Genomic DNA, 22,929 nt, shown 5'->3' with positions numbered 1-22,929 from the left:
GACTGGATGACCTTTAGAGATCCCTTCCAAGTCTAGGATTGAATCCGTCTGTCCATCTATCTCTCAATCATATCTATGACTGGATGACCACCTGTTTGGAAGACTTGGATGGGGTCTTCCTTCCAGGCAGAAAGAAGGGGGCTGGACTGGATGGCCTTTAGAGATCCAACTCTAGAATTGACTCTATCCCTCAATCGTATCTATGGCTGGATGACCATCTGTTTGGAGGGCTTGGATGATGCCTTCCTGCCTGGCGGGAAGAAGGGGGTTGGACTGGATGGCCTTTAAACACCCCGTACAACTCTAGAATTGGATCTCTCTCTTCACTTGTGAATGGCACGATGACACTGCACTTGGCTGCAAATATGTGCACTGCACATGGCTGCAATTCACAAACAGGGTGGCATTGCACAACTGGTACAGAACTCCAGTATGACATGACACCACAGCACATGCTGCAAATATGTGCACTGCACATGGCTGCAATTCATGAACTGGGTGGCATTGCACAACTGCTACAGAACTCCAATGAGTGTGGCATGACAACACAGCACTTGGCTGCAAATATGTGCACTGCACATGGCTGCAATTCATGAACTGGGTGGCATTGCACAACTGCTACAGAACTCCAATGAGTGTGGCATGACAACACAGCACTTGGCTGCAAATATGTGCACTGCACATGGCTGCAATTCATGAACTGGGTGGCATTGCACAACTGCTACAGAACTCCAATGAGTGTGGCATGACAACACAGCACTTGGCTGCAAATATGTGCACTGCACATGGCTGCAATTCATGAACTGGGTGGCATTGCACAACTGCTACAGAACTCCAATGAGTGTGGCATGACAACACAGCACTTGGCTGCAAATATGTGCACTGCACATGGCTGCAATTCATGAACTGGGTGGCATTGCACAACTGCTACAGAACTCCAATGAGTGTGGCATGACAACACAGCACTTGGCTGCAAATATGTGCACTGCACATGGCTGCAATTCATGAACTGGGTGGCATTGCACAACTGCTACAGAACTCCAATGAGTGTGGCATGACAACACAGCACTTGGCTGCAAATATGTGCATTGCACATGGCTGCAAAATTCATGAACGGGACGGCATTGCACAATGAGTACAGAACTCCCAAGCAGTGTGACATGATGCTCTTATCTTGATTCAAGACCAGTATTTTCCATGCATCATCCCAACGCGGCGGTGCCACCCTTTTTACAGCCCTGGCATGAATTTACCAACGGTGGCTTGGCATTATATTGAAACGTGAAACGCAAAGCGCAGAGATCCGCCCAGAGAGAGAAGCTCGCCGAGCAAGGTACGAATCCATGATCAGTTAGTGGGCATCTTATCTTAAGTGGCAGCAGAAGAGAGAAGCAGCTTGGAGAAGTTCCATTTTGGGGAGGAGAATGAAATCAGTTGGCGTTGACACGCAATCCCTGAAACAGAACCTCTCCAACTCCTGGGTTTTTGTGTGTGTTTCCAAACTGGATCCAGAACACTTCCAAGATTTACATTCACACCTAGCAAGAAGAGGATGCGTTTTCCATTGATAAGGAAACATTTCCTGTTCGAATGTTTGCATATCTGTATATTTTGGATTGCACATTAATGCTTTTTATGTTAAGCTGCTTTGATTCCTCTTTGGAAGAGATAAAAGCAAAGTATAAATAAATATAATAATAATAAATTCTGTCGTTAGTGGGGCTCAGAATGCTCTTTGATTGTAAGTGAACTATAAATCCCAGTAACTACAAATCCCAAATGTCAAGGTCTATTTCCCCCAAACTTCATCTGTGTTCATATTTGGGCATATGGAATATTTGTGCCAAGTTTGGTCCAGATCCATCATTGTTTGACTCCATGGTAGTCTCTGGATGTAGGTGAACTACAACTCCAAAACCCAAGGTCCATGCCCCCCAAACCCGTATAGTGTTTTCTGTTGGTCATGGGAGTCCTGTCTGCCACGTTTGGTTCAATTCCATCATTGGTGGAGTTCGGAACACTCTCTGATTGTAGGTGAACTATAAATCCCAGCAACTACAAATCCCAAATGACAAAATCAATTTTTTTTGGAGTGAAGATGTGCAGGTACAGATGTACCAGGAGCTCCAATTTTGTTTGCTTTGCACTGAATGTTTGTTTGTAGTCCTAAGTTTCAGGGAGTCGGCAGATAGGTGGCTTCTTTTGGCTGCAATCATAGGGCAAGCCACTTGTCAATTATAGTTAGTCGAAGGCTTTCATGGCTGGAATCACTAGGTTCTTGTGGGTCTTTTCGGGCTATAGAGCCATGTTCTAGAGGCATTTCTCCTGACGTTTCGCCTGCATCTATGGCAAGCATCCTCAGAGGTACCTGCATCTATGGCAAGCATCCTACCTCTGAGGATGCTTGCCATAGATGCAGGCGAAACGTCAGGAGAAATGCCTCTAGAACATGGCTCTATAGCCCGAAAAGACCCACAAGAACCTAATTATAGTTAGGTTCCCTGGTCCTGCCCCTTTTTTGGGTTTTGGAGGGAATAGGAGCCATTTTGGGTTCAGTCCACAGAGAAGCCTTTCATGCAGGACATAATACCAAGAGCTCCTGTAGAAAGCTTCGTCTTCTACGGCTTGGCCAGGGAGATATACAGCCCACAGCTTGGTCGGGGTTATACAGCCCTACAGTTCCTTTGCTGAAGGACTTCAGTCAGCCATTACGGAAACCTGAATTCTTTTCCCCTGGAAGTCTACAAAGCTCTGCTTGGTAAGGGTCACTCGCGGAAGCCAGAAGCAGTTGGCACCGGGTGCAGGGGCTCCACACCATCAAAGGCAAAGACAGACTGCCCAGATTAGAAGTTAAGGATTTCCCCATTAGTTGCAGTTATGAAGATAGTGCCTGTTCCCTCTGGACAAGATTGAGAGAGAGAGCCAATAGACTGTTAAGAAAGCCTTGAAGTACCCGTTTGTCTTCATTAATAAAGAACTTTGTTGAACCTTTAAGCAATCTAAAGACTCTGTTTTAAGGAAATCCAAAGGCCTTTAATCTGAGGCAGCCCTGGCATCCCGTTGGGCACACGGAATTTATGTCCTGTCCAGAGGCGGCCCAAGGTAATTTTCAACGGTAAGCAAACAGTATTTTGGCACCCCCTCCCTCCCAACCAATCTTTGATATATATTTTCTGTTTGTCGTGGGAGTTCTGTGTGCCATATTTGGTTCAATTCCATCCTTGGTGGAGTTCAGAATGCTCTTTGATTGTAGGTGAACTATACATCCCAGTAACTACACTTGCCGCACTTGCTCCCTTGCCTGGCCCGCTTTGGGTCCGGAGGCGTGCCTGAAGACCCCGGTGTGTGCACCAAAATTCAACTCTTCTCCTGACTTTCTCCTCAGCCATTGGGACCAAGAGAGAGAGAGAGAGAGAGAGAGAGAGAGAGAGAGAGAGAGAGAGGCGGAGATGCCCACCTTTCCTGAAGGTAGGTGCAAAAACAAAGGAGGGAGCGGAGGTGGGAGATACCTCCAGCCGGAGGGGCTCTCTCTCTCTCTCTCTCTCTCTCTCTTGGTCCCAATGGCTGAAGAGAAAGTCAGGAGAAGAGGCGACTTTTTGGTAGGTGGAGATGCCCACCTTTCCTGAAGGTAGGTGCAAAAACAAAGGAGGGAGCGGAGGTGGGAGATACCTCCAGCCGGAGGGGCTCTCTCTCTCTCTCTCTCTCTCTCTTGGTCCCAATGGCTGAAGAGAAAGTCAGGAGAAGAGGCGACTTTTTGGTAGGTGGAGATGCCCACCTTTCCTGAAGGTAGGTGCAAAAACAAAGGAGGGAGCGGAGGTGGGAGATACCTCCAGCCGGAGGGGCTCTCTCTCTCTCTCTCTCTCTCTCTTGGTCCCAATGGCTGAAGAGAAAGTCAGGAGAAGAGGCGACTTTTTGGTAGGTGGAGATGCCCACCTTTCCTGAAGGTAGGTGCAAAAACAAAGGAGGGAGCGGAGGTGGGAGATACCTCCAGCCGGAGGGGCTCCCTCTCTCTCTCTCTCTCTCTCTTGGTCCCAATGGCTGAAGAGAAAGTCAGGAGAAGAGGCGACTTTTTGGTAGGTGGAGATGCCCACCTTTCCTGAAGGTAGGTGCAAAAACAAAGGAGGGAGCGGAGGTGGGAGATACCTCCAGCCGGAGGGGCTCCCTCTCTCTCTCTCTCTCTCTTGGTCCCAATGGCTGAAGAGAAAGTCAGGAGAAGAGGCGACTTTTGGTGCGCATGCTGGGGTCTTCAGACACGCCTCTGGACCCGAAATGGGCCAGACACGGCGGCTCCGCCCCTTGGCCCACCCGTGGATTGTGGAGAGGAGAGGAGGCAAGTGGAGCGCCAGGGGATCGGGAAAGGGAGCCGGTCATGGGGAAGGGATCGAACGTGGAGAACGATTGAGCACCGGCTCTGCTCGCACACCCGATGGCCGGGTGGAGCAGGAACGAGAGGGGCTAGGCGAGGCTCAAGGGCCCGGCCCCTTTGGGAAGAGGATCGCCCGGCAGCGAGGCAAGAAAGCCGAGGCTCCCGCTGGACTGCTAGGGCTGTTGTGAGCGGAGGGGGCGCTCGCTCCTCAAGTGGGGGTCGAGGGGCATTTACAGAGGCGCCTCTGCGCCCCTGGCAAAACAAAAGTGTTCTGCGACCGCTTACTTCGCGTAATGGACGAGCCGCCCCTGGTCCTGTCTACAGTCTTATGCACAGGCCCAGTGTGCGACAGCACAGAAGGACATACATTGGGTTGTTAGGTGTCTTGTGTTCCAATTTGGTGTCAATTTGTCCAGTGGTTTTTGAGTTCTGTTAATCCCACAAATGAACATTACATTATTATTTATAGAGATGGTACGCTAACTGCTTTGGGTCTCCTTTGGGAGAGATAAAGCGGGATATACATAAATATTATAATGGTAATTGTCGAAGGCTTTCATGGCCAGAATCGCTGGGCTGTTGTGAGTTTTTTGGGCTGTATGGCCATGTTCCAGAATGCATAACCCAAGAATAGTAATTTTCCATCCATAAGGATGCCTTTTTCCTGCTCCACTGGTTTCTCTAGAATTTATAGGATTTCTTGTTCCTTCATAGACTTATCGACACTTATCTTTTAGGTTCTTGTGATTTTTTTCAGGCTATATGGCCATGTTCTAGAGGCATTTTCTCCTGACGTTTCGCCTACATCTATGGCAAGCATCCTCAGAGGTAGTGAGGTCTGTTGGAAGTAGGAAAATAGGTTTATATATCTGTGGAATGACCAGGGTGGGGCAAAGGACTCTTGTCTGCTGGAGCTAGGTGTGAATGTTTCAACTGACCACCTTCATTAGTCTACTGTATACCATGCAGCTGTGGACAAGTCTACATAGGGACCACCAAACGCAGCAGCATCTCCCAAACACGAATCACGGAACATGAAAGGCACTGCAGACTCCTTCAACCAGAGAAGTCAGCCATAGCAGAGCACCTGATGAACCAGCCTGGACACAGCATATCATTTGAGAACACAGAAACGCTGGATCACTCCAACAACCACCATGTCAGACTACACAGAGTAGCCATTGAAATACACAAGGAGCATGTGGACAATTCCAACAGAAAGGAGGAAACCATGAAAATGAACAAAATCTGGCTACCAGTATTAAAAAACTCTAAAATTACAACAGCAAAACAGCAGAGAGGAAACAACCAGGCACATCTTAACACCTCTCAACAAAAGATTCCCCCAGGCTCAGCCAGGCCTTCAAATGCTAATGAAGGTGGTCAGTTGAAACATTCACAACTAGCTCCAGCAGAGAAGAGCTCCTTGCCCCACCCCAGCCATTCCACAGATATATAAACCCATTGTCCTAATTCCAACAGACCTCACTACCTCTGAGGATGCTTGCCATAGATGCAGGCGAAACGTCAGGAGAAAAATTGCCTCCAGAACATGGCCATATAGCCCGGAAAAACCTACAACAACCCAACCAGGCACATCTTAAAACCTCTCAACAAAAGATTCCTCCAGGCTCAGCCAGGCCTTCAAATGCTAATGAAGGTGGTCAGCTGAAACATTCCCACCTAGCTCCAGCAGAGAAGAGTCCATTGTCCCACCCTGGTCATTCCACAGATATATAAACCCCTTTTCCTAGTTCCAACAGACCTCTGAGGATGCTTGCCACAGATGCAGGCGAAACATCAGGAGAGAATGCCTCTACAACATGGCCATACAGCCCGAAAAAACCTACAAGAACCTAGTGATTCCAGCCATGAAACCCTTCGACCATACTTATCTTTTATCTTATTTACTCTAAATTTACCTGGGACACATCCTATGGCAACCATCCTGATCTTTTGGGTCCTTTATAAACAAAACAAAACAATACAACCCCAAAAACAAACAAAACAAACCCAAACCCAAATCAAAAAACCCGAAAGGAACTAGAGAAATTCGGCTGGATGCCAGAGACTTTCGAACCTTCTTCAAAAGGAGTCCAATTTCCATATTTGCATATTCTTTCTTTAATTGGGAATTCAGCACATTCACATTTGGAGAGTTCCAAGGTTTCTGTTAGGACAATATCTCCCAAAACTCTAGTCATCCGTATCTTTAAGGCTCAACCTCCCAGGGCCCCAGAGACAAAGGCTTCTGGGAGTTGGAGTTCTAAACACCTGGAAGGCTATAGAGCAGGTGTGGACAAACCTGGGCCGTCCAGGTGTTTTGGACTTCAACTCCCACCATTCCTCACCGCCTCAGGCCCGTTCCTTTTCCCCCTCAGCTGGGGAAAAGGAAAGGTCCTGAGGTGGTGAGGAATGGTGGGAGTTGGAGTCCAAAACACCTGGACGGCCCAAGCTTGCCCACGCCTGCCATAAAGTTTGGGAATCACTGCATTAGGAATTTCTTTGGACTTGAGCCTGGAGTCCCGTTTTGCAAATGCAAAAACAGTGCAGAGATCCCCAAACTCTTGGCCCACGGTCAAGGATACTGGGAGCTGAACTCCAAAACACTTGGAAGGGTGAGATTGGGAATCACTGAGGTAGGAAATCTATAAAGGGGACCCTATGGATCCACGAACAAAAAGGGCTCCGTACGCAAGGACCACCCTTTCCAGCCCGTTTCACGGACTCAGGACAGTAGGCTGCTTTCTGCACCAGCCACGTCCGCTTTGGTACGGGAAGACCTATGCTGGGAGGACTGGTTTGAAGGCAACGGAGACCTTTGGGGAAGTCCTTCTCGTATTCCGAGAGTCGTTTTTGGGACCCGAAATGTGTCCGAGAGTCTCCCTGGACACCAAAACAAAGCCAGGAAGGACCAGTTGGGTTCTGCTTTGCAGGATTGATAAACTTGGATATATTTGATGTCTTCTCGGAGGCTTTCACGGCCAGAATCACTGGGCTGCTGTGAGCTTTCCAGGCTGTATGTCCATGTTCCAGCAGCATTCTCTCCTGATGTTTCACCTACATCTGTGGCTAATGGCATCCTTACAAAGTCTGTTTGAAGCAAGTGTGAATGTTGCAATGAGCAAGCTTGACTAGCATTGTGTAGCTATGAAGTCTGCCAAGTCAATCAGGGAGGGTATCAGCATAGAGGCAATGAAGCAAGCGGAGTGTATATATACCAGTGGAATAAGGTATATATACACTTGTGTAAAGCAAGTGTGAATGTTGCAATGAGCCAGCTTGACTAGCACTGATGGCCATCTCTTAAGAGGGCTTGAATGGTGCCTTCCTGCCTGGCAGATACGGGTTCAGACTGGATGGCCTTTGGAGGTCTCTCCCAACTCTAGGATTCTATGAAGGTTTGTAAACAGAGGCTGAATGACCATCTGCCAGGGGGGCTTGAATGGTGTCCTCTTGCCTGGCAGACAGGGGGGTCAGACTAGATGGCCTTTGGGGACTCTGGTAAGGATGACCATTTGTCAGGAGGGCTTGAATGGTGTCCTCTTGACTGGCAGACAGGGGGGTCAGACTAGATGGCCTTTGGGGACTCTGGTAACTCTAGGATTTCTATGATGTACCAAACATCTTTCTCTCTATCCATCCATCCATCCACCCATCCATTCTTCTATCTATCTATCTATCTATCTATCTATCTATCTATCTATCTATCTATCTATGGCAATCTATCTACATCTACCATTCATAGGGATGGATGCGACTGTGTCTTCCGACCTGGCAGAAGGGGGTTGGACTAGATGGCCCTTGGGGGCCCCTTCGAACTCTAGGATCCCTCAGAGATATGCAGCACTTCCTTCAGAAGTAGAAGGAGAACTTGGCTACAGGTGGCCCTAATAAGATGTCTTCCTGAGGACGCCGTTGAGAAACTGTATGTGCGATTCACAGCTGACCACGTTGTCAATATATATATATATTGTCTGCAGCCGTCCATCAATGGAAGCCGACGGGGACCTCCTGGTGCTCCTGCTTGGCTTCCCGGCAGCCCTTCCTTCACAACTGGAAGGAGAACTTGGCTACAGGTGGCCCTCATAACACGTCTTCCTGAGGACGCCGTTGAGAAATTCTATGTGCGATTCACAGTTGACCATGTTGGGAATATATATATATATATATTGTCCGCAGTGGTCCATCAATGGAAGCCGACGGGGACCTCCTGGTGCTCCTGCTTGGCTTCCCGGCAGCCCTTCCTTCACAATTGGAAGGAGAACTTGGCTACAGGTGGCCCTAATAAGATGTCTTCCTAAGGATGCCATTGAGAAATTGTATGTGCGATTCACAGTTGACCATGTTGGGAATATATATATATTGTCCACAGCTGTCCATCAATCGAAGCCAATGGGGACCTCCTGGTGCTCTTGCTTGGCTTCCTGGCGGCCCTTCCTTCACAACTGGAAGAAGAACTTGGCTACAGATGTCTTCCTGAGGACGCCGTTGAGAAATTATATGTGCGATTCACAGTTGACCACGTTGGGAATATATATAGAGTCCGCAGCCGTCCATCAATGGAAGCCGATGGGGACCTCCTGGTGCTCTTGCTTGGCTTCCTGGCGGCCCTTCCTTCACAACTGGAAGGAGAACTTGGCTACAGATGTCTTCCTGAGGACGCCGTTGAGAAATTCTATGTGCGATTCACAGTTGACCATGTTGGGAATATATATATATTGTCCGCAGCCGTCCATCAATGGAAGCTGATGGGGACCTCCTCCTGCTCCTGCTTGGCTTCCCGGCGGCTGTTCTGGGCGGTGCTCTTGCCGTGCATCTCCTTGAGGTGCCTGCGGAGTCCCGGCTTGTGTGCGAAGCGCACTGCGCAGTAGTTGCAGCGGTGGGGCTTGAGCCCGCGGTGGAGGTTGAGGTGGTCCTGCAGCGTAGCCTTCTGCGTGAAGCGCTTGCGGCAGACCGGGCACTGGAAGGGCTTGACGCCCGTGTGCACACGGCTGTGCCGCGTCAGGTTGCTCTTCTGCGAGAAGGCTTTGCCGCAGCGGAGGCAGAGGCAGAGCTTGTGCTCCCGCACGTGGATGGCCAGTGGGCCCAGCTGATGGAAGGGCCGGCCGCAGCGCGGACAGCGGAAGGGGCCCTTCGGACCGTGAGCCGGACTCTTCCAGCTCCCTCCGCCATGCCGGTGCAAAGGATAGTTCAACGGGTGAGGCGGAGGGAGCCTTTTGGGGCTGGTTGTATCACCACGTTGGGTAAATGCACCCCACTCTGCCCCTTCTCCTTGGTAATCCTCTTTCAAGGGTGAAAAATGCCACTCTTCCTCGTTGCTTCCATTTCCCCGATGCGGCAAAGAGTTCAACTCTTTGCTGCTGCTTTTACTCTCGTAGCAACCTTGCAAATAGCTGCGGGTAATCTCCACCGCGGAGTCGAGATAGGAGAGCGAAGGGGACGGCAACGACTCGACCTTGAAGCATTGAGAATTGGAGTATTCCCCTTCGGAAGGCGAAGAAGCCTCCTCCTCTTCCTCCTCCTCCTCTTCCATGCTCTCCTGCTTGTGCCAATGTGGCCAACAGTTCAGTACAGGAAGCCTTGCATTCTCATAGCATCCTTGCGCGTTCTCCACGGAGAGCGAGAGGGCCGGGGACGATGGGGTTGGAGCCGTGGAGGACTCGGCCACTTCCTCCTCCTCCTCCTCCTCCTCGCTGTCCTCTTCCTCTCCGCAGAGCAAGGGGCCCGCTTTGGGGGCCAAATACCGGGAAAGAGCCTGTGCGCAGCGCTCGGCCACATGACCCATCTGCAGGGCGGAGGCGGCCGACAGGTAGGAGCCCAACTCGGCCAGCGGCACCTCCAGGCGCCCCGTGTAGCAGCACAGCAGCAGCCGGCGCCCCACTTCGGCCCCCTGCGCCAGCGAGAGGCGCACCTCCGGGGACTCGCTCAGCAGGAAGCGCTCCCGCAGGAAAGGCGAGCCGGCGGCAAAGACCACCCGGTGGCCGGGGACACGGAGGCCGCCCAGGCGCACCGTCACGTCGCAGAAGCGGCGCTGCTCCCGGAGACGGTCCATGCGCCGCAGGACACCCTCGCCATAGCCAGGGAAGCGGAAGAGGAGCCTCTCTTCGCAAGCAGGGGCCATCTTGGATCTGCAAGGCAGGAAAGAGAAGGAGAGGTTGAGATGTATATATAAATAAATAATTACATTTTTATATAAATAAAAATGTAATGTTCGTTTGTGGGATTAACATAACTCAAAAATCAGTGGACAAATTGACATCAAATCTGGACACAAGACACCTATCAGGCCAACGAGTGACCATCTATATAAATAAAAATGTAATGATCATTTGTGGAATTAACATAACTCAAAAATCAATGGCCGAATTGACACCGAATTTGGACACAAGACACCTATCAGGCCAGGGAGTGACCATCTATATAAATAAAAATGTAATGTTCGTTTGTGGGATTAACATAACTCAAAAATCAATGGACGTATTTCTATGCACTTATTAAAGCAAATAAATGAATAACAATAACAATAATTCTAAAAGATGTATATATAATAATTATTATTATAATAATAAAGTGATTTCTTATTATATATTGTATTATAATTATATAAAATTATATAAATTATATTATAATTTTAATAAAGGGATTTCTATGCACTTATTGAAGCAAATAAAAGTCATTTTCTTGAATTTGGAGGGTCAGAAAGATTATTATTATATATACAACATTTAGTATTATTGTTATTCATTTATTTCCTTTGATAAGTGCATAGAAATCCCTTTATTATAATAATAATAATAATTATAAAGTTATTTCTTATATTTTATATTATAATTATATAAAATTATACAAATTATATTACATTATAATAAAGGGATTTCTGTGCACTTATTAAAGCAAATATATGAATAACAATAATACTAAATGATGTATATATAATAATAATAATAATTATTATTATTATTATTATAAAGTGATTTCTTATTATATATTATATTATAATTATATAAAATTATATAAATTATATTATAATTATAATAAAGGGATTTCTATTATTTTATTATTATTATTATAATAAAAAGGGATTTCTTATTTTATATTATAATTATATATATATAATTATATAAATTATATTATAATTATAATAAAGGGATTTCTATGCACTTATTAAAGCAAATAAATGAATAACAATAACAATAATACTAAATGATGTATATATTATAATAATAATTTATTATAATTATAATTATAATAAAGTGATTTCTTATTATATATTATAATTATATAAAATTATATAAATTATATTTTAATTATAATAAAGGGATTCCTATTATTTTATTATGATTATAATAAAAAGGGATTTCTTATTTTATATTATAATTATATATAATTATATATAATTATATAAATTATATTATAATTATAATAAAGGGATTTCTATGCACTTATTAAAGCAAATAAATAAATAACAATAACTAAATAATACTAATGATGTATATATTATAAATAATAATAATAAAGTGATTTCTTATTATATATTATATTATAATTATATATAATTATATAAATTATATTATAATTATAATAAAGGTATTTTATTTGTTTATTCTTATTATATATTATAATTATAACAAAGGGATTTCTATACACTTATTAAAGCAAATAAATGAATAACAATAATACTAAATGATGTATATATTATAAATAATAATAAAAATAAAGTGATTTCTTATTATATATTATATTATAATTATATAAAATTATATAAATATATTATAATTATACTATATTATTATATTATTATTATTATATAGGGATTTCTATGCACTTTTTAAAGCAAATAAAAGTCATTTTCTTGAATTTGGAGGGTCAGAAAGATAACAAAAACTCTTCATTCCTGAATTGTGAATGTTTAGGAGGCCTTTACGCCAAATGCGTGCTTTACGCCGTTTGCCAACCAGACAATGAAGGCATCCCACCGAGAAACAGCGTACGGACTTTCCCACCCACGTGCCTCCTTTACTACTATTCCCGAACGCCAGTTGCGCCATTAGCGCAGCCACCTCCCGCTTCCCGCCCTGCCTAGTCAGTTCCTGTTTACGCCATTTACGGCCCGCCAGTGAGCGTAGGGAAGCGCTCAACAGCGACCTCTGGAGGCGACGTAGCCTACGCAGTTGCGCCATTCACGAAGCGCCTTTACGCAACCCGCGTAAGTTGCCGCCTTTCTTTTCTTCCTCACCTCGGGACGTAATTTGCGCAGGATCGGCGGTTCGTAAACGGCTCAATGGAAGGAGAACCGGGTCCTGAGGGTCTCCCGGTCCGGTCCAGTCGGGAAAGAGACCGTGAGGCGACGGCTTCACGTCAGACTCCGTTACGGTCTCTTCGGCCTCCTCGAAACCGGCGCCGCCATCTTGGAATCCACCTCTCTGAGGGACCGGAACTTCTTTTTTGGGGCAAAGATAGCGATCCCTCCGCCGAGTGAATGGATGATTCTATGGTTATCGTGACGTCATCATCACTGTCTCCCTCCGCGCATGGAAAGTAGTCCCGAAAAGGTCCGCCTGGAATCCAGTGTTGTTTCTTAAAGGGCCAGCGCCACATTTATTTATTAGTTTCTTTCTTTCTTTCTTTCTTATTATTTATGACATATTAGTCCATGGAGTCCCCTCTGAAAGTGACTCTCCCATGCACATCCCTATCACACTTTTAAAACAATCTGCACTCTTATAATAATAATAATTACTATTATAGGCATTGCTATAAAAGTATTTTATAGATTTTAAAAATTAAAATTGTATATTTCTAGGATTTTACTATTATTGTTCATTATTAGTTAAGCAGGGGCTGGATGAACATCTGCCAGGAGGGGTTGCATTGTGTTTTCTAGGATTCTATCATAATAATGATAATAATAATAATAATAATAATAATAATAATAATATTTAGCAGGGGCTGGATGGCCATCTGCCAGGAGGGGTTGCATTGTGATTTCTAGGATTCTATAATAATAATAATAATAATAATAATAATAATAATGTATATTTCTAGGATTCTATTATTATTGTTCATTATTAGTTAAGCAGGGGCTGGATGGCCATCTGCCAGGAGAGGTTGGATTGTTTTCTGGTATTCTATTATTGTTATTATTATTAATTAATTAATTATTATTATTATTATTAATTAAGCAGGGGCTGGATAGCCATCTGCCAAGAGAGGTTGGATTGTGTTTTTTAGGATTCTATTATTATTATTATTCATTAATTAATTAAGGAGGGGCTGGATAGCCATCTGCCAGGAGGGGTTGGATTGTGTTTTCTAGAATTCTATTATTATTATTAATTATTATTAATTATTATTTATGCAGGGGATGGAGAGGTTGGATTGTTTTCTGGTATTCTATTATTATTATTAATTATGCAGGGGCTGGATGGCCACCTGCCAGGAGGGGTTGGATTGTGTTTTCTAGGATTCTATTACTACTACTACTACTACTATTATTATTATTATTTAAGCAGGGGCTAGATGTCCATCTGCCAGGAGGGGTTGGATTTTGTTTTCTATTATTATTATTATTATTATTATTATTATTATTATTATTATAGAAGCAAGTGAGAGTCCATAATAATAATAATAATAATAATAATAATAATAATAATAATAATAGAACCCTAGAAAACACAATCCAGCCCCTCCTGGCAGATGGGCATCCAGCTCCTACTTAATGAATAACAACAACAACAACAACAACAACAACAATAATAATAATAAAGCAGGGCCTGGATGGCCATCTGCCAGGAGGGGTTGTATTGTGTTTTCTATTATTATTATTATTATTATTATTATTATTATTATTATTATTACAGAAGCAAGCAAGAGTCCAAAAGTGGCAGGCTCAAACCCAGAACCTCAACCAATGGCTGATACCAAATGAGAGACTGTTGTTTTTGTTGTTGTTGTTGTTGAAACTGGACAAAAAGGAGCACTTCACAATCTCATAATGATGATGATGATGAGGATGATGATGATGCCCCCCTTCCAAGAGGACACAAAGGAAGACAACCTTCTTCTCCAATTCAAACCGCTTTTATTTACAAAAATAAGTTTCTTCCCTTCTATTTCCCCATATCCCACCCCCCCAATTTGGTTCCTTAGCAGCAAGAAAAGGCAAAACATATGATAATTTTGGGGTGCTCGGGGTAGGAAAGGGGGGGATTTATTGTGGGGTGGTCACAGTGCGAGGTGTGTACCCCAAAATACTAGGTGGGGGGGGGGGAAAGGGGGGGAATCAGGTCTTCCCATTTAGTATTAAGGTGCAAACCCTTTATTGTGCAAAGAGGGGAGAAAAAAGGGGGGCACAGCGCTTGGCAGTGATGGGTGGGGGGACCTTTCCTCGAACCCCACTGCAAAGAACCCCAACTTTTTGTGGAAACGTTGCATCCCATATGTGCCAAAAACAAAAACTATACATCCCGTTTGTGCCGAGAATGCAAACGATGCATCCCATTTGATCCCGGTGATATTGGAGTGTGCTTTTTGGGGTGCAAGGAATGGATATTTGGGGTCGTCAGAGTGTCCCATGTGACCCCCCCCCCCCAAAACTGTACGAAGTCACAGCTGAGTTCTTTGCAGTGCTTTTAAAAATAGTGTAAAAAGAGAATTAATAAAAAGATTTGGGGGGAATCTGGTAGAAATGGACCCCAAAGTATTGATTAAGAAGAGACTGATCCCCCTTTTCCACCTCCTTGGATGATGCCTTTAAAAGAGAGTAAAAACATAACTTGGGGGTGCATTGAATGCTGGCATTGTGTGTTCAGCCCCCCAAAAATGGGATTATTATATTTCACGTTGAGAAAGAGGCTTGCATTGTGTGATCAGCCCCCCAAAATTGGGATTATTATATTTTCCATTGAGGAAAGGGCTGGCAATGTGTGCTCAGCCCCCCCCCAAATTAGGATTATTATATTTTGCATTGAGGAAGAGGCGGACATGGTGTGCTCAGCCCCCCCAAATTGGGATTATTATATTTTGCATTGAGGAAGAGGCTGGCATTGCGTGTTCAGCCCCCCCCCCCCAAATTGGGATTATTATATTTTGCATTGAGGAAGGGGCCGGCATTGCGTGTTCAGCCCCCCAAAATTGGGATTACTATATGTCGCGTTGAGGAAGAGGCTTGCATTGTGTGTTCAGCCCCCCAAAATGGGGATTATTATATTTTGCATTGAGGAAGAGGCTGGCATTGTGTGTTCAGCCCCCCAAAATGGGGATTATTATATTTTGCATTGAGGAAGGGGCTGGCATTGCGTGTTCAGCCCCCCAAAATTGGGATTATTATATTTTGCATTGAGGAAGGGGCTGGCATTGTGTGTTCAGCCCCCCAAAATGGGGATTATTATATTTTGCATTGAGGAAGAGGCTGGCATTGTGTGCTCAGCCCCCCAAAATTGGGATTATTATATTTTGCATTGAGGAAGAGGCCTGCAATGTGGGTTCAGGCCCCCCAAAATTGGGATTATTATATTTTGCATTGAGGAAGAGGCTGGCATTGTGTGCTCATCCCCCCAAAAATTGGGATTATTATATTTTGCATTGAGGAAGAGGCTGGCATTGTGTGCTCATCCCCCCAAAAATTGGGATTATTATATTTTGCATTGAGGAAGGAGCTGGCAATGTGTTCACAGCCCCCCAAAATTGGGATTATTATATTTTGCATTGAGGAAGGGGCTGGCAATGTGTGCTCAGCCCCAAAGACACGGGGGGGGGGGGGGGGAGCATCAATAGTGTTTTGTTTTTCCACCGCAAAAAAGGAAAAGCAACGACACTCAAGACTCTCAAACCAAGGGATGCATTTGCAAAGGAATGGGGGGTCCTCAAGCCCCGACTCCTCGCCCCACGGTGTTTTCCGAGGGGCTCGAATCCTGGCTAGCGTTGGGGGCAATGTCCTTCGTGGCGGGCCCCCCCGAGGAAGTGCTCCCGCGGCGGAGGGGTCCCGGCTTGGATGCGGATCCGGACGCGGTGTCGCTGGGGCGCCTCGGGGGGTCGGCCGCGGGTCCGGCGGTCCGCTCGAGTTTGCGGTGCTTGCGGTGCGAGGAGGTAGAGGAAGAGGAAGTGGAAGTGGAAGGGTCCGGAGGGACGAGGATGCTGCGGATGATCTCGGTGCAGAGGGCGGTGGCCTGGCGGGTCTCGCGGCACAACTGGGAGAGGCTGAGGAAGCCGTGTGGAAGGTCCTGCACCACACGCAAGGAGACCGGGCGGCCCAGCCCACGCAAGCGCCGCGCAAACATCACCGAGTCGTCCAGCATCGGGTCCAATGCGCAGGCCTGGAAGAAGATGGATGGATGGATGGATGGATGGATAGATGGATGAATTGATAGATAGATAGATAGATAGACAGACAGACAGACAGACAGATAGATAGATAGATAGATAGATAGATAGATAGATAGATGAATGGATAGACGGATGGATGGATGGATGGATGGATGGATGGATAGATAGATAGATGAATGGATAGATAGATAGATAGATAGATAGATAGATAGATAGATAGATAGATAGATAGATAGATAGATGAATGGATAGACGGATGGATGGATAGATAGATGAATGGATACATAGATAGATAGATAGATAGATAGATAGATAGATAGATAGATGAATGGATAGACGGATGGATGGATGGATGGATAGATAGATGAATGGATAGATAGATAGATAGATAGATAGATAGATAGATAGATGAATGGATAGACGGATGGATGGATGGATGGAAAGTATGAGGAAGAAAGTATGAGGAAAGGAAGGGAGGGTGGGAAGGAAGGAAGGAAAGAAAGAACGAACAAAAGAGAGGGAGGAAGGAGAAGGAGAGGAAGGATGGGAATGTGGGAGGGAGAGAAGGAGGAATAAGGAAGGAAGGGAGTAATGAAAAAGGAAAGGGAAAGAAAGAATGACAGAGATGGAGGAGGGAAAGAAAGGACAAAGGAAGGAAGGAAGGAAGGAAGGAAGGAAGGAAGGAAGGAAGGAAAGAAGGGAGGGAGGGAGGGAGGGAGGGAGGGAGGGAGGGAGGGAGGGAGGGAGGAAGGAAGGAAGGAAGGAAGGAAGGGAGTAATGAAAAAGGAAAGGGAAAGAAAGAATGACAGAGATGGAGGAGGGAAAGAAAGGACAAATGAAGGAAGGAAGGAAGGAAGGAAGGAAGGAAGGAAGGAAGGAAGGAAGGAAGGGAGGGAGGGAGGGAGGGAGGGAGGGAGGGAGGGAGGAAGGGAGGAAGGAAGAAAGGAAGGGAGTAATGAAAAAGGAAAGGGAAAGAAAGAATGAAAGAGAAGGAGGAGGGAAAGAAAAACCAAATGAAGGAAGGAGAGGAAGAGGAAGAGGAAGAGGAAGAGGAAGAGGAAGAGGAAGAGGAAGAGGAAGAGGAAGAGGAGGGAGGGAGGGAAGGAAGGAAGGAAGGAAGGAAGGAAGGAAGGAAGGAAGGAAGGGTAGGTGAGTGAGCCATGCATCTTGCCTACAAGTCCCATCATCCCCTGTAGCCAATGAAGAATGCTGGGATTTGCAGTTCCACGACATCCAACCAACTAGATGGCTCTATGAATCTATGAGTCTATCATCTATCGATGTATCTGTCTGCCTGCCTGCCTGCCCGTGCAACCAACCAACCAACCAACCAACCAACTAGATGGCTCTATGAATCTATGAGTCTATCATCCATCCATCCATCCATCCATCCATCCATCCATCTAGTCATACATCCATTTTTCTATTTATCCATCCATCCATCCATCCATCCATCCATCCATCCATCCAAGCAACTAGATGGCTCTAGGAATCTATGAGTCTCTCCATGTATCTGTCTGTCTGTCTGTCTGTCCGTCCGTCTGTCCGTCCATCCATCCAACCAACCAACCAACCAACCAACTAGATGGCTCTATGAATCTATGTGTCTATCATCTATCCATTTATCTATCCATCCTTCCATCCATAGGGCTATTTCCCCCAATGCCACGTGGCTAACTCCCTTCCGTTCCAAAACGGGCCGAAAGAAAGCAAAATATCCATCTTGACCAGTCTGGAAGGACTCCTTTCACTCTTTGACCCCATGTCCTTATGGCCCCCCAAAACTTACCACGATGTGGACAGGGGGCAGCCCCATGAGCATCTCGTCCGGGGCCAACAAGGGCGACATGAAGGGGTTCTTGACGATGGGCGAGAGCTCCAAGGGCAGGCCGGGCCCTGGCTGGGTGCAGCGCAGCGGACGGAAGCCGTCCGGGAAGGTCAGCCCGTTGTCCGCGCTGATGGGAACCGCCTCCGACGTTGCTGCGGCTTGGCACTGACCGCTGTCGGTCGAGGAGCGCCCCAAGGCAGCGGGGTCCGGCGGAGGCTCCGTGGAGCAGGAGGTCAGGTCCTGGCAGGTCTGGCTCTTGTGGGAGTCCTGGAAGGTCGTGGGGGACCCCGGCTGGAGCCCCACCTCCGAGTGGCTCTTCCGAAGGGATTCTGCACATCGGGGAAAAGGACGGGGAATTAATGCCGCCTTCTCTTGACCCCCTCCCCACCCACCCCCATTCAATCTCAGGATCCCCTGGCATTGACAAGATTTTGACCACATCTGGACTGATCTGGATGATGGTTTTTAACCTGGTGAACTGTTTTAATGTATATTTTATTTATTTTAATGTATATGGTTGTATTTAACTAAGTTTTATATTATTTTTGGCACTGAATTGTCACTTGTTTGGAAGCCGCCCTGAGTCCCTCCTTGGAGGTTGAGAAGGACGGGGTATAAATGGTCTAAAAAAGTAAATAAGTAAATAAATAATGGTGCCATGGATTCACAACTGCAGGAAAAGAGACCCCACCAAAAAACATTAGGAAGCACTTCCGGAGGGGCAGGTCTCTTCCAACTCCATCAAGCAATGAATCAATCGACGTACCTACCTATCTACCTACCTCTTATGGGGTAGGACTGGATGGCCCTTGGGGTCTCTTTCAACTCTAGGATTCCTCTCTCTCTCTCTCTTATGGGGTTGGACTGGATGGCCCTTGGAGTCTCTTTTAATTAAAGGATTCTATGTTGTTGTTATTGTTGTTGTTGTTGTTGTCATCTTTATTTCTATCCCACCTTTCTTCCCATAGAAACTCAAGGTGGTGTCTATAATCTATTGTTGTTGTTGCTTATATATACCCTGACAAGTTGTGCGCCAGCTGCGCCCGTATCTTGGGAAGTCAGACTTGGCCACAGTGGTCCACACTCGCGTTACATCCAGGATAGACTACTGCAACACACTCTACATAGGCTTGCCTTTGAAGACTGTTTGGAAGCTTCAAATAGTCCAGGGGTCCTCAAACCTTTTAAACAGAGGGCCAGGTCACTGTCCCTCAAACTGTTGGAGGGCCGGATTATAATTGGAAAAAAAAAAGAATGAATTCCTATGCACACTGCACATATCTTATTTGTAGTGCAAAAAAAAAAAACACTTAAAAACAATACAACAATTGAAATGAAGAACAATTTCAACAAATATAAAATTATTAGTATTTCAATGGGAAGTATGGGCCTGCTTTTGGCTGATGAGATAATCCTGTTGCAGTAATCCTGTTTAGATTACTGCAACGCGCTCTACGTGGGGTTGCCTTTGAAGACTGTTCAGAAACTTCAACTAGTCCAGCGGCCGGCAGCCAGATTCCTCACCGGAGCGTCATACAGGGAGCACACCACCCCTTGCTGTGCCAGCTCCACTGGCTGCCGATCCAGTTCCGAGCACAATTCTGGTTTTGACCTACAAAACCCTATACGGCTCCGGCCCAGTGTATTTGTCCGAACGGATCTCCCTCTACATCCCACCCCAGAGTTTAAGATCGGCCGGGGGGGCCCTGCTCTCGACCCCGCCAGTTTCACAAGTGAGGCTGGCGGGGACGAGGAGCAGGGCCTTCTCGGTGGCGGCCCCCTGCCTATTGAACTCGCTCGCCAGGGAAATCAGAACAGCGACCTCACTCCTCTCTTTCAGGAAAAAACTGAAAACTTGGATGTGGGACCAAGCGTTTGGTCAATCGGGCAGGTAAAGAATTGATATTGTCTAGGAAAGGTCTAATGGAATGGAATCTGGAACCCGAAAAGACGAATGCTGAGCACGTGAATAGTTTCTATATGATGTGTTTACTGATTATTGATTATTTCGTTTGTTTTAACTATGATAATTGTTTTAATTGTTTTAACTATGACGGTCACTATGTGTAACTATAACTGTATAGGCATCAAATGGTGCCTTGTTGTGTAAGCCGCCCTGAGTCCCCCTTCGGGGGTTGAGAAGGGCGGGGTAAAAGTACCGGAAATAAATAAATGAGATAGGATTGTTGATGTTGTTGTGTGCTTTCAAGTCGTTTCAGACTTAGGTTGACCCTGAGTGAGGGCCGGGTAAATGAGCTTGGAGGGCCACATGCGGCCCCTGGGCCATAGTTTGAGGACCCCTGAAATAGTCCAACGAGAGGCAGCCAGGTTAATCACTGGGGCAGCATACAGGGAGGACACAACTCCCATGTTACGCCAGCTCCACTGGCTGCCAGTTTGCTACCGGGCACAATTCAAAGTGCTGGCTTTGGCCTATCAAGCCCTAAATGGCTCCAGCTCAAATTACCTGTCCGAACGCATCTCCCTCTAGGAACCACCACGGAGATTAAGATTACTTTCCGTCCCGCCATCATCACAGGTGCGATTGGTGGGGATGAGAGACAGGGCCTTCTCGGTGATGGCTCCCTGGCTATGGAACTCCCTTCCTGGTGGGATCAGGTTGGCCCCCTCCCTCCTGTCCTTTAGAAGGAGGGTCAAAACTTGGCTGTGGGACCAAGCTTTCAGGACAGGGCAACGAAGCGGCAATAGGAAAGATGACCAGGCCAATTAGATTTGACGCAGATGGCTAGGACGGTATTAAATGGTGTATTTTAATATTTTGATAAATGTTTTTTATTGTTTATGTATTATATAGAATCATAGAATCAAAGAGTTGGAAGAGACCTCATGGGCCATCCAGTCCAACCCCATTCTGCCAAGAAGCAGGAATATTGCATTCAAATCGCCCCTGACAGATGGCCATCCAGCCTCTGTTTAAAAGCTTCCAAGGAAGGAGCCTCCACCACACTCTGGGGCAGAGAGTTCCACTGCTGAACGGCTCTCACAGTCAGGAAGTTCTTCCTAATGTTCAGATGGAATCTCCTTTCTTGTAGTTTGAAGCCATTGTTCCGTGTCCTAGTCTCTAAGGAAGCAGAAAACAAGCTTGCTCCCTCCTCCTCCCTGTGGCTTCCTCTCACATATTTATACATGGCTATCATATCTCCTCTCAGCCTTCTCTTCTTCAGGCTAAACATGCCCAGTTCCCTAAGCCGCTCCTCATAGGGCTTGTTCTCCAGACCCTTGATCATTTTAGTCGCCCTCCTCTGGACACTTTCCAGCCTGTCAATATCTCTCTTGAATTGTGGTGTCCAGAATTGGACACAATATTCCAGGTAAAGTGGTCTAACCAAAGCAGAATAGAGCATGGGGAGCATTACTTCCTTAGATCTAGACACTGTGCTCCTCTTGATGCAGGCCAAAATCCCATTGGCTTTTTTTGCCGCCACATCACATTCCTGGCTCATGTTTAACTTCCTGTCCACGAGGACTCCAAGATCTTTTTCACACGTCCTGCTCTCGAGCCAGGCATTGTCCCCCATTCTGTATCTTTGCATCTCATATGTGAATCTGTGTCCCGGCATTGAATGTTTGCCATGTATATGCTGTATATATCCATCTATATCTTATGGGGTTGGACTGGGTGACCCTTTGGGCCTCTTTTAATTAAAGGATTCTACGTTGTTGTTGTTGTTAGCATATTTATTCTATCCCACCTTTCTCCCCACAGAGACTCAAGGCAGCTTCAATAATAATAATAATAATAATAATAATAATAATTCAGACTCGCATAGTTCTGGAGCACAACACTCCTGACCTCACAATCGTGTGGAAAAACAAAGTATGGATCTCACCTCTGAGGATGCTTGCCATAGATGCAGGCGAAACGTCAGGAGAAATGCCTCTAGAACATGGCCATATAGCCCGAAAAAACCCACAAAAAACTGAGTGATTCCAGCCATGAAAGCCTTCGACAATACAAAGTATGGATAATCGATGTTGCAGAAAAACAACATGGCCATCTGCCAGGAGGGGTTGTATTGTGTTTTCTATTATTATTATTATTATTATTATTATTATTATTATTATTATTATATATATACCCTGGCTATCTATTGGATAGATCTATAATAATAATAATAATAATAATACAGTCCTAGACACTTGAGTTTTTTTTAATTATTATTATTATTATTTTATATATACCCTGGCCATCTATTGGATAGATCTATCTATCTATCTATCTAGTATCTATCTATCTATCTATCTATCTATCTATCTATGTATTGGGGTTGGACTCTATTCTTTTATTCTATTTTTTTCTGGATGTCTTTAAATGGAGACTGGATGGCCATCTGTCGGGAGGGATTGGATCGTGCCTTTGGATGGTCTGAAGAGGTCCCTTCCAACT

The 22,929-nt window shown here is 45.6% G+C and overlaps 2 protein-coding genes across 2 annotated transcripts in view; both read right to left on the bottom strand.

Annotated features, from left to right (window-relative positions):
• Positions 1-6,466: 6,466 nt before the first annotated feature.
• LOC132765031 (zinc finger and BTB domain-containing protein 26-like) lies at positions 6,467-12,823 on the bottom strand. Its single transcript, XM_067462116.1, has 2 exons — positions 12,606-12,823; positions 6,467-10,497 (listed from the first exon to the last, which is right to left on the bottom strand). Exon 2 carries the CDS (start codon positions 10,488-10,490, stop codon positions 9,105-9,107), a length of 1,386 nt encoding a protein of 461 aa, XP_067318217.1. The 5' UTR covers positions 10,491-10,497; positions 12,606-12,823; the 3' UTR covers positions 6,467-9,104.
• Positions 12,824-16,192: 3,369 nt separating this feature from the next.
• LIPE (lipase E, hormone sensitive type) overlaps positions 16,193-22,929 on the bottom strand; it is a 52,971-nt gene continuing 46,234 nt past the window's right edge. Inside the window, exons 10-11 of the mRNA XM_067461243.1 lie at positions 18,483-18,850; positions 16,193-16,683 (exon numbers count right to left, since the gene is read on the bottom strand). Of these exons, the coding sequence (XP_067317344.1) occupies positions 16,234-16,683; positions 18,483-18,850 (818 nt within the window). The 3' untranslated portion in view covers positions 16,193-16,233. The remainder of the gene's footprint in view (positions 16,684-18,482; positions 18,851-22,929) is intronic.

The sequence above is a fragment of the Anolis sagrei genome, chromosome Y, assembly GCF_037176765.1.
Source record: "Anolis sagrei isolate rAnoSag1 chromosome Y, rAnoSag1.mat, whole genome shotgun sequence".
Lineage (NCBI taxonomy): Eukaryota > Metazoa > Chordata > Lepidosauria > Squamata > Dactyloidae > Anolis > Anolis sagrei.
Note: the sequence above shows the minus strand (reverse complement) of the source record. Positions and strands in the feature narration are given on the sequence as shown.